Below are 12,130 nucleotides of genomic sequence, written 5' to 3'. Positions count from 1 at the left end.
CACCCTTTAAGGGGAAAATAACTTTGTGTATGCTATCACAAAAGAATACCATTTAGATAGACCAAGGGAAATTTTTAAGAGGTTATATGGGGGGTGGGGGAAAACCCTTTTTTTAGCTGTGTGCGTTCAAAATACTGTATTTCAGTGGTAGTTTGAACTTGTTTTTTCGCTTTACAGACATAGTGCTTGATTTTTATCTGTATAACTTCTAATTGCTTTCTGTTTTTTTTTCCAATATGCAGAATCTGTAATAGACTTGAGTAATAATCTGCTCTGTGTTTTCAGGCCACCAGATAGAGCAGCAAAATGCATTGAACAGCTATTAGTTACTTGGAAGCTTGAAGAAATGATCGTTTGCTTGATGAGATGCTCAGCTGTCTTCTGAGTGAATTTTTGTTGAGGGAGGAAAGAGTGGTCTGAACTTCAAATCGAGGGTGTCTGTTCCACTCTGCTGGGGGCTGCTGCGTGGCAGAGGGGTCCCTGGGTTGAGAAGAAGAATTGTAGAGGGCAGTAGCTGAGCATGCCAGCAGCTGGGCTTGGAGTGAAAAGGGCTGCTGAGGAGGCCTGGGGCACAGGTGAAGGAGTGATAGCCATGCAGGAATTGGGAACAGCTCATGTGGGCACGGAGTAATCATCTCCCTGCTCCCAGTTCCTCCTTTCTAGCGCCGCAGCAGCACTTTTGAAGCAGAAGCAATAGTTGCAGGAGCGTGTTCAGGAATGTGGGTGAATATGAAACACTCTCTAGATGGTTAATACGGGGGTTGCTGGGAATAAGTCCTATTAATTTTAGGTAAAATTTAACTTTCACTTCTGAAAGGCTGCTTTTGTTTCTCCCACATGACTGTGTAATCAACCATCCTGTGGAGAGACAGTGTTCTGGAGGTTTGGGAGCTGGATGGCTTTCATGAAGACAGCAGAACAGCTCCTTGCAATTCTTTTGCCACGTCATTGGAGAAGCAACTGCAGTGATAGAGCAAAGTAGTAAAATGGTGTTGGGGAAAATATTTCAAACACTATCAAAACGATGGGTTTATATTTTTTAGTAATCCTGTTATCAAATTAGTGACACAGTCTAACACCTGTCATAAAAAAAAAAAATTAGCTTTGAGTTGCACTCAAAACTACTTAAAGCATCTGGAAGTTTAAAGGTATTAGGTTAAACACCCTCTTTCCCCCTCTTCCAGACTGAGGTCCCCTCACTCAGCTCTGACGTTTGCGGGTTGTCACGAGAGATGTGGCGATGACTGCCAGCACTGGCGTGGCAAGTGTGGCTGGCAGGAACGTAACGGACAGCGCAGCACAGAGACTGCAGGCTGAGCCCGATCTCTGTGTTGGTACCGAAGTGATGCCGGGAACAAGCTTGTGGCCAGGCTGGAGGAGAGGAGGGTGACGTACGAGCCTTGGTGCTATGGAAGTGTGAGCGAGGATGCAAACCTCAGGGAAGTGCGTCCGTGGTACTTACCGTAATATACAGCAATTATGCTGAACTGTACCCACACCAGCAAGTATCAGCCCATTTCCTTTGGGGTGTGTTCCTTGGTCTGGGTTTTTTTTTTGTGTTTGGTTTTGGTTTGTGAGTGTTCATAGGTCAGAGTGTTGCAGTATCAGAAGTTAGTCACTGATTAACTTGGGCACTTTGCAGATACGTAACATATACAAGAGTCTGTACACCAGAGAGACCAGTCTGTTTCTGGAACTCTTACCTCAGGATGCAGTTAGAAACTGAAAAGGCTAGAAACTGAAAAAGAAACACAGAAGAGAAACATCTCTTCAAAAAAAGGAAGGGGTGAGGGAATGTAAGTGGAACTCTTTTGTAGTTGCTGAAAATTTACTTTCTTAAGAGATGATACCTGGGAGCTAGAATATTTTGCTCTTGGATTTTGTCACTGGTTTAGAGTTGCTTCCTAGAAAGCAAGTGCTGCTATCAAAAATAAACTATTGCTGTTAACAGTCTCGTTCCAGGAAAAGGATACAGTAAGACTTGTCAGCATCTGTTTTTTCAGATCCTATTAGTTAGCTTCCAGGAAAGGGATTCTGCATTTAATTAACTAAATGAGTGACACTGGTACCAAATTGGAACATGTGTGTTGAAGTAGCAGTGACCACATGCAGTACCTTTTCTCTCTCTCCCACCCTGTCTCAGTTAAAAGGAGTTTTAAAGGGTTTGCTTCAGCAACAGATACTTCTACACTTGAGTATTGTGATATCCTTGTCTTGATTAATGGCTACAAAATTATTGTGAACAGAGAGGACACAATTCTGGCTTGAGATATTGTAGTGTTTACATGGAGAATGAGTGAGAGCTCGTTATGGAGAAAAATGTGCTGAAATGCACAGGTAGGGGATTACTGTCCCCTGTGTTCCTCTATCTATCTATCTATCTATCTATCTATCTATCTATCTATCTATCTATCTATCTATCTATCTATCTATCTATCTATCTATCTATCTATCTATCTATCTATCTATCTATCTATCTCAATTTGATAGCTTTTATTATGCTTCATTTACCATCCTGTTATGTCATGAACATTTTGCCACTGATTGCAAGCGAGTATGATTACTGAATGCGACTGTGGTCTTCTGCACAGGGAGGCCAGCTGGTTCGGCGTGCTCTGAGCCGACGGATGGTTTACAACTGGTTAGCAGGGCTCAAAATACGGGGGAGCAAGTTCTGCCGAGTGGCACAGCATGTGAACTCAACCCCAGCAGCCTTCTGTAGGGACCACACACCCTCCAGTTGTTTCACCATGTGACAGAACCAGCTTGTGTTTGCCTGTAGAAAGGCATACTGCAAGAGCACAGAAACTGGTGGTAGTAATTCCCATTGATTTTAAGATGTAATAGTAATTAATGTAACCTTGCCTGAGTTCATATGTTTTATCATGAGCTACTTCAGCAGAGAATTAAATTAAGAATATAGCACTATTAAATCTCAGCAGATCAGTGCAGGTGATCGTTGTTTATATGGCAACAGATGGCACTAAGCTTCCCTAGAGTGAAGCTTTTTTTCTGAGGGTTAAGGAGCAAGGAAACATTCAGAGAAAAAGGCAGAAACACAGACTTGCTGACATGTAGATTAGTGGCAAATTTTGTAAGTAACATAAATTGGGGAGATGGGGGGAGAAGGAAGAAAAGTTAAGGGAATCTATCTTTCATCCTATACGGAGCTGACAATTGTTACAAATTCAGTTAACACAAAATCAGGAATTCTTCTAAGTGTACCAAAAATAAAAGCAATAAGGTAGTAAAATACTAAACACTATTCTTCAAATACCTTTTCAGTTGATAAAAACCTTCCTTTGAAAGATGAACCTTTTAACTTTCCTTCAATTATAATGATGAAAGTAATCCTGGGAAGAAAAGAATAAAGTTAATAATAGGTAACCACATGAAGCCAAGTATTTCTAAAGATTAAATTGAATTTTTCTCCTCTGAGGAATTAATTTTATGAAATTAAGAATTATTTTGTACATATAATAACTTAATTGACTGATAAATGAGTATTTTCCCCCCTGGGATTTGATCTGTGTTATAATTCAGGTAAGAATATCTGACACAAATAGATAAGTGTTCACATATAAAATACTATTCATTGTTCTCACTTCTTTTTCTGGTTTTGGAGGAGCCGCTTGTTTTCAGGTTTTATGGAAATGCCAGTTCTTTTCCACTAAGTGTTAACAAGGGTTACTGCCAGTAACGTGTGTGTGTTGCACTGCATTTCCTAAGTTGGCTAAATTTTAGTAAACTCTGTGGAATAGAGATTTCATTTACATTTTTAAAAACTATTTTCCTGTAAAGCACTGATCTGGACTCCTTAACATACAGTTTTCAGTATTTTAAAATATTGCTAGTAATAACGTTGCACTTACCACCCTCTATTATGTTTTTCGGGGTGGGGCCGGGGACTGGTATGGAGGCTTCGCAAAAGAGACTTTTTCTAGAATTTTAAGACTGATTCCTTCATTCCCAAATTTTAATTATAAAATGCCACTTTTTAATGAGGGCTGATGGTGAAGTATGAAGTCTTTCCTCTGGAACATTATGAATCATAAATAATTTGGTGCCCCCAAATTTATCTCTGTCAACATCAGAATATTAAGATCATTAGCATCCATGATCCTACAATCTGAAGTCTCAGCATGTTCCCATCAGGTAACAGAGTAATTATTAAATATTTTCAAGTATGACTTGGTTGTGGGTAAAGTCACTAATGAAAAGGGTCACAGTCTTACATAAACTATGTCTAGGAAAAACTGTAATAGAAGGTCTCTGAATTGATGAGTCAGGCTTGACCTCCTTTTTTCCATTCATCTGAACAAGTAGATCTTGAATTATCTTATTTGGCTACCTGAATCCAAGATAGAAACTGATTAGTGTGCTGTAGTTTTGGGTTTTTTTTACTATCCTGAGCTGATTGGAGTGAGACATTTCTTCTTAATCAGCTGCTTCTGTTTGCTTCTTTGTAATCCAGAGGCCTCTGGATGAAATCCTGACTTCTAGGTCTTCCTTTTCCTGGTGACTAACTTCAGTCATGAGGAGGAAGAAATCACAATTTCTTGACCTACCTGCCTTTTAAGAATGACATAGGACTGCAAAACTATCTTGGGATTCATCTGCAAGGACCTTTTAAGTTTGATCAGTTGTCCTTTGTCCTACCCCTGAAACCCCAGTTTTGGAGAAGGGAGCAAAGTGATGAGAGGTATAAATAGACAGGGAAAGAATAAAAACAGGGTTTTAGCTCATTTTGAGTTGACAATAGACAGTCCTCTGGTGCTGGTAAAAAGCAACAAATAAACTTTGTGTTACAGATTTAAGACCCATTTGAACAGATCCTTGAACTGCTTTACTAGTTACTGCATGCAGTCTGATAAGCAGATCATTGGTTTTCCAAGCCTGTTTTCTTAACTGTTTTTTAACTGATATAATTAGTTCTAAATTTTCATGTACCTCTTTTTGTAGTTTTTGCATATGGTTTTCATTTACAGCTTTTTATATATAGCTGTTCATCTGAGTATTTGTTGGCATCCTCAGTAATTTCAGATGAAGTGGAGAAGTATACGTCGTCTTGGTTATACTAGTTTGTCCTCACCATATTCTGTTCACATAGATACTCATAGCTCTACCTGGAATTATATTTATTTCTATATTGAAATAGTAACAAAATAGGACTTGTTACTCTTCATGATTACTGCTCGTGTCTTTAGAGGTAGGTACCATACTGTCTATCTTGCAGTTGTAACTAGTTTTAATAGATTACATATTTTGCGTTAGCAATTCTGCTACTTAATATTTAACTTCCTGCAGGTTTTCCAGTTCATAATATCATCTGGTTATTGGTAACTGATGGTCATTTAAATCAAGTGTGAATCACCTTGTCTTTGATGCTGTCAGGTTTTGCAATCAATGAATGCGACAACATGTTAAAGTACAGATTACCATTACTGTTCCTGTTCCATTGAATCTCTGATGACCAGTGTACCCATGACCTGTGCTTTAGGAGTTTTTAATGTTACCAGATGTAATGTTTTCACTTTATTTTGATTGGAGCTAATTGAACCTTTTAGATCAGACTGTTAGGTCTCAAATTAGACACCAGGATAGGAAGGTGTAGGGAAACAACCATGGACAGGTAGTTACAGTCTCCAAAAAATTTGACTTAAGTGATTTAATTCATATGACGATAGATACAGGCAAGGGGTAGAGTTCAGTTCTTCAGAATATGATATCAACTACTACCTTAATCATTTGTTGCCTGTATTCCAGCTGCCACAGAAGCTGAAGTAGGACAGTTGCACAAACCTGCAGACCATGAAACATCTGGTCTGCAGAGTGAAACATCCTTAATGCTGAGTTAGGAACAGAGAAAGTATTTCCTTTGGAAAAGGTACTGTGTCCTGTAACTAATGACTGTTCCGTACATACTGCAGGTCAAGAATAAATTCCACAGACCACTTAGTTACATTTTTTCATATATGGTTTTATATCTGTTTATGTACATATCCTTAATTATTTAGTATTGTTGTCCTGGAAACTTTTAAAAGAAAAACAAACAAAATGGGAAAAAAAAAAAAAAAAAAAAAAAAAAAAACACAACAAACAAACATAATCTGTGTGGTGGGGGAAACTGGTAGCATTTGGCTGCTTACATGGATAACATCAAGACTGGGAATTTTTAGAGCTGCTCGGTGAACTTCTGCCCCTAAGTTAATGAGAACCTCGTACTAGTAGGTTATCTGTTTCTGTAAGGACCAGCACATAATGGGGAGGAGATGTAGACTTTGCTTTCAGAGGTGTTGATGGTGGAAGGGGAATGATGAGGGACAAAAGTCTTGAGTTTCATTGCAGTCTCTGAAGAGGAGCGTGTGGTAGTAGACACTTGTACTTCTGCCTGTTTCAAGTTGCACCCTCATCTTGAATCTTCCTTCGCTATCACTTTTAGCCTGTCTTCCTCCTGCCCTAAATCCTTACCAGTTTTCATTCCAATTTCCTTCTGTTCTGCCTATAAATCAAGCCCATATAACTCTTTACAAAGAACTATGCAGTGTTCCCATTTCATAGAGCTTATTGCATAAATTATATTTGCTATGGCACCATTGAAAAGCAGTCAGAACTTCAGGCTATGTGCTGGCGCACAGTGTTTACATTTTTCCTTCCTTGATCTGATTTGTGCATGAAGTTATTTCACCAGCTTGACCACTTCTCAGACTGGAGAAAGGCATGGATAGTTTGCCTTTCTAAAGTTATTCTGATTATATGGGTAGAAAAAACCTACGGTTTCAGCAGTTTCACTGTGGCAGGATTACAAGGAAAGTAACCATGTTTATGTAAATGGCTGTGCAAATACAGTAATACCCTAGATCACTTGTACTGTTCTTGTTATGTATGATGCAGTCAGCTTGCATTTAAGTATTCCTTATGTGTTCAACTTTATATAAATAGAAGCTATTTCAAAGAGGTGCTGTCTATGGCAAGTGAAGATAAAACATGCCACCTTTGGAGGCAGAGAATGCCCTGGCTTGATATTTAATTAGTGTGGATCAAAGTACTCCATAGTTTTGAGAAGAGACTGCAGAAATTACTGGTTTCCCTGAAAGCATCGGAAAGCCTTGGTTTGTAGACAATACCGCATTGTCAACGCAGTGCTGGCTCAGCAGCATCTCTCCGCACACATTTGACAAATATTTAAACACTACATTTTGTGTAATTGGTTCAGCCTTTGATAATTATTAAGTTCTTTGTGTTAAAGGATGTACATAGCAATGCAAGATTTTATCTTGACAATCTCATGATTTGTCTTCTACCAGCAAGGATGTGTTTGTGGATTTATTTTTTTTTTAGCTCCTCAAAGGGTAGTGTACTAAATGCTTTGTAATCACTTCAATACTGATGAACTATGGGAAAGCATTTAATTTCCACAGCTTTGTAAAGCTGGATTATATAGGAGCTGTGGCAGACAATATTTTGTTAGCCAGGGAAATAAATGGAACTTTTCGTATCAAGTTATTTAAAAATATGTGTTTCTATTTAGCTTTATTCTTTTTATATATTGTGAAATCTGGGCAGAGGTAATACATGCTTTCTGGACTACCCAGCTAATCTTCAAATAAGGCTGTGCAAAACACAGAAGAAATGTTACTGGTTGCCATTCTCTCTATTATAATTTTGTAATCTTTTTGCTAATTAGCTTCCTTCCTTTTTTTTTTTTTTGTTAGCATTAGTTATTTACATTAATGGAAAAGTTTGAATAGGTATTGTTAATACCCAGTTGCAACCAAGGATGTGTGACTTGTAAATGAGAAATTCTTTAAAATGTTTATAAACAAACTTCGGATTCCTTATCTGGCTCCTCTACAGTTTCTGCAGGAAATGTATGCTGTAGGTGTCCTTCAGCTAGGGAAATTAGGACCCTACTTGTACTTTTTAAAACTGTCTACTAATCCAACTAAAAAGTATTTTTTCAGAAGGCAAACCAACAATATCCAGAAAACTCTTCACCTCCATATTACAGGACTCTGTATATCTGAGGTTATGACCGACAAGATTTAAAAGCACTTTTGTTAGAAATATTAATTCTGTGTAATAATTACATTGATAGTTTCAGTAATAGAAAAAGTTATATATGAAATTATTAATGCTTTTATCTCCCCTTTTCTCTGTTCTAGGCTTAAATGAAGCATAAGTGATTGGATTACAGCTGACATTTTGGAGCACAAGTGATGTTAAGACAATCTGAATGTATTGGGGCATGGCTACTTCTTAAAATGCAAAAGTTAAAGGAAATTACTGCATATCAAAACCTACTGAATATCTGAACTTTCTAGACATCCTGCATTTAACTGTGTCCTTAAATGTCCATGATTAAGATCTCATGCAACCATTGTATATTTTGGAGACTATTCTCCAAAAGAGAACTGTCCCTTTAGAAAGCAGAAATGACTGTGCTTTCTCTTGGAACTTACTAAGGTTGAACATACCGAAAGATCATGACCAGCTTGAAGCGGTCCCAGACCGAAAGGGCTGTTGCCACTGGGGTATCAGTCGGAACAGATGGCACCTCAAAAGTCCACTCGGATGACTTTTATATGAGGCGCTTTAGGTCCCAGAATGGCAGCTTAGGATCTGCAGTCATGGCGCCAGTTGGACCTCCTCGCAATGAAAGTTCCCATCACGTTACCTCTACCCCTGGAGTCCCTAAAATGGGGGTCAGGGCAAGGATTGCTGATTGGCCCCCGAGGAAGGAGAACATCAAGGAAACAAGCAGATCTAGTCAAGATATTGAAACATCAAGTTGCCTTGACAGCATGTCTTCTAAAAGCAGTCCTGGGAGTCAGGGAAGCTCTGTTAACCTGAATACTAGTGATTCTGTCATGTTAAAGAGCATCCAGAGCACACTTAAAAACAAGACTAGACAATCTGAAAATCTAGACTCCAGGTTTCTTACACCTGATGGCTATCCCAGTTCCCCAAGGAAAGCTCTTCGCAGAATAAGACAGCGCAGCAACAGCGACATTACCATAAGTGAGCTTGATGTGGATAGCTTTGATGAATGTATTTCACCTACTTTTAAATCTGGACCATCTCTGCACAGGGAGTACGGCAGCACATCTTCAATAGATAAGCAGGGAACTTCAGGGGAAAGTTTTTTTGACTTACTGAAGGGCTATAAAGATGAAAAGTCTGATCAGAGAAGCCCAGCGACAACTAAGCTCAGTGAACTCCTGATTGCCAGTGGGAGCAAGGGTTCAGGATTCTCTTTAGATGTGATAGATGGACCTATTACACAAAGGGAAAACCTGAGACTCTTTAAGGAAAGGGAGAAGCCACTCAAGAGACGCTCAAAATCAGAGACAGGCGATTCATCCATTTTTCGTAAGCTGCGCAATGCCAAAGGTGAAGGGGAGCTTGGCAAGTCTTCAGATCTTGAAGATAACAGGTCAGAAGATAGTGTCAAGCCTTGGACTTGTCCAAAGTGTTTTGCTCATTATGATGTACAAAGTATTTTATTTGATTTAAATGAAGCGGCAATCAACAGGCATAATGTTATTAAAAGAAGGAACACAACCACAGGTGCATCTGCTGCTGCTGTAGCATCACTCGTCTCTGGACCCTTGTCCCATTCTGCAAGTTTCAATTCTCCAATGGGCAGCACTGAAGACCTGAATTCAAAAGGAAGTCTCAATATGGACCAGGGGGATGATAAAAGCAATGAACTTGTGATGAGTTGTCCCTATTTTCGTAATGAGATTGGTGGGGAAGGGGAGAGGAAGATCAGCCTTTCCAAATCTAATTCAGGTTCCTTCAGTGGATGTGAAAGTGCCTCGTTTGAGTCAACTCTGAGTTCTCATTGCACAAATGCCGGAGTAGCAGTCCTGGAAGTTCCCAAGGAGAATCTGATTTTACATCTGGACAGAGTGAAAAGATATATCGTTGAACATGTAGACCTTGGTGCATATTATTATCGAAAATTCTTCTATCAGAAAGGTAGGCAAGTTTTATTTCTCCTTGTGTTTTATTAATAATTTTTTGGTTTACCAACATATAAAATTCAGCTGATGTATGACACTATTTGCAAGAATTATGTATTTTTTTAATCATCCATGCTTAAACGTATATTTTACTGATCAGTGCATGCTATATCTAATCGAGTCACAGTGTTGGAGTAAAAAAATGTTGATTTTAGTACTGATATACAGAACAGCTCGCAATGGCTACAAATCAGAAATGTCTTGAAACACAACTTTGGTATCGATGGGAGTGGGCACGGGTTGGTACTTGAAAGATTTGAAAATAGAATAAAATCCTAAAATGTGAGAACTTACTTCCCTCCGTGTCAAGACTTGATATACTGAGGATTTACTGGAATGTGCAGCTTGGGAAGTTAGCATTTACAATAATCTTTGGACATTTTAATATCTTAATCATCCATTTTAAAATGTGGGCAATATATTTATTTTAAGTTAATATAAATAAAGATAAAAACCTGTTTTCCTCTCTCCCTATTTTCATTATAGCCATCATTCTAGACAAAGTTGTAATTTGTCAGATTTTGCAGAAACAAACTATGACTGTATATACATAACTATATATGTATGTTTTGCAATAACAACAATGTATCTGAAAAAAAGTACAAAAAAAAGTACAATTCTTTTATCAGATGGTTCTACAGAAACCAAGGATAGTAATTTCCATTGGAGGTATGCAGGAAAAAAAAAAATCCAATCAAAGCTTTCTGACCTATAGAAACAAGCAAAACCCAAATGTTACTCAGATAGCCCCCTCCCAAAATGATGCTGGCACTGTGAGATGTAGATCTTGCTGTCTATTCTTCCTGAATCTGAAAATAATCAAAAAGGCATGCGGAATGAAGTCCTTTAACGTTTAAAAGAGTTCTGTCTGCGGGATTGGGTGCCTTACTGCGGTATCTCCTGATAGATAGAATTGGTCTAATGACCTACCTGAAGAGCACTTGTTCCTTAGGTACCAATGATTAGGATTGGGTTTCATCTCTTTAGTGAAAGCAGCTCAAAAGAGCTTGTTTCCTGCAGATTAAAGCAACAGGGATTCCTGGTTAGAATGAGTGGGTGATCAAAGTAACTTACTAACTGTGTGTTACCGCTAATAATACTGTCTGCCACTTTTCCCTTGCTTCAAAATGTGTCCGTCTCTTGCCTCTTCTTCCCTGCACTGTCCCTTGGATGGGTGGCTCTTTTCACGCTTCCCGTAGTCTCCTCTTTCTGCAGGACTGAGAGGTAGCCTTTGCTGCATGGTTTTTGAGTGCTGATGCATATCCTTTGAAGAGAAAGGAGTGAGGGAAAAAATACAGTTTTCCTGAGAACAGTAAGCCAGATGCGCAATAGAGGATGAGGTATGTTTGGAGGAGAGAGCCTGAGATTAGACCTTTGCCTGTGATTACCTTCCTATCTGCCTCTCTCAGGAACAATTTGATTCCTTATCATTCTTGTGAGTTTTGTGATCAGCAACTAAAGGTCCAGTTTCATGTTACAGCTGACCTGATTTAACAGAATTTCAGCATTGAAAGGGGAGGACTTTATTCCTCCCCCTTCCTTGTATCAGTTCTCTTGTTTTCTGAAAACTTGGTAAACCAGTTCAGTTTACTAACCAAGCAGAAATCTTGCCCCATCACAGTAAATTTGCTTTTTATTGCTTGGTTATATCTCTCCAGTTTTAGTAAGTCAGATCATTTTTCCTTGCAGTCAGAGAAGTGGCAAAGCTTAGTGCCCCATAAGCAATAAGAGTGAACAACAGAAGAGGGAGGTGTGAGTGGGATTGCAGCCCTTAAGGTAGAACAATTTATTTGTTTGTCTTATTTTTAAGGGAAAACACACCCTCATGCTCCTACAATGCCAATCACCATTATATGTCCCTTTCTTTCTAGTCATAATTAAGATGAATTAGATGAAATTGACACAACCTAGTCCTAAGGATATTGGTGAGCCAACACAAGAACAGATTGGTGAAAGTTTCACAAATTTGGCCTTGAAATGAGGTTAAGCTTTGAACAAAAAGGATAACTGTCCATGGGAAAAACTTATTAAAGGAAGTTGTTTGTTGTTTGAACTTTACATGGCAGTCTTGGTTTTGTATGACATTTTCCCTTCTCTTAAAT

At 38.7% G+C, this 12,130-nt stretch overlaps 1 protein-coding gene across 12 annotated transcripts in view; it reads left to right on the top strand.

The window, feature by feature from the left end:
• Positions 1-12,130, top strand: part of SIPA1L1 (signal induced proliferation associated 1 like 1) — a 223,366-nt gene that overhangs the window by 137,473 nt on the left and 73,763 nt on the right. For all 12 annotated transcript variants that reach the window (XM_042790733.1, XM_042790736.1, XM_042790738.1 and 9 more), the window contains one exon: positions 8,166-9,984. In XM_042790733.1, the coding sequence (XP_042646667.1) occupies positions 8,487-9,984 (1,498 nt within the window). In that variant the 5' untranslated portion in view covers positions 8,166-8,486. The remainder of the gene's footprint in view (positions 1-8,165; positions 9,985-12,130) is intronic.

The sequence above is a fragment of the Tyto alba genome, unplaced genomic scaffold (genome assembly GCF_018691265.1).
Source record: "Tyto alba isolate M040663 unplaced genomic scaffold, T.alba_DEE_v4.0 Super-Scaffold_18, whole genome shotgun sequence".
In the NCBI taxonomy this organism is placed as follows: domain Eukaryota; kingdom Metazoa; phylum Chordata; class Aves; order Strigiformes; family Tytonidae; genus Tyto; species Tyto alba.
The sequence above is the reverse complement of the archived record's forward strand: the minus strand, read 5'-3'. Positions and strand labels throughout refer to the sequence as shown.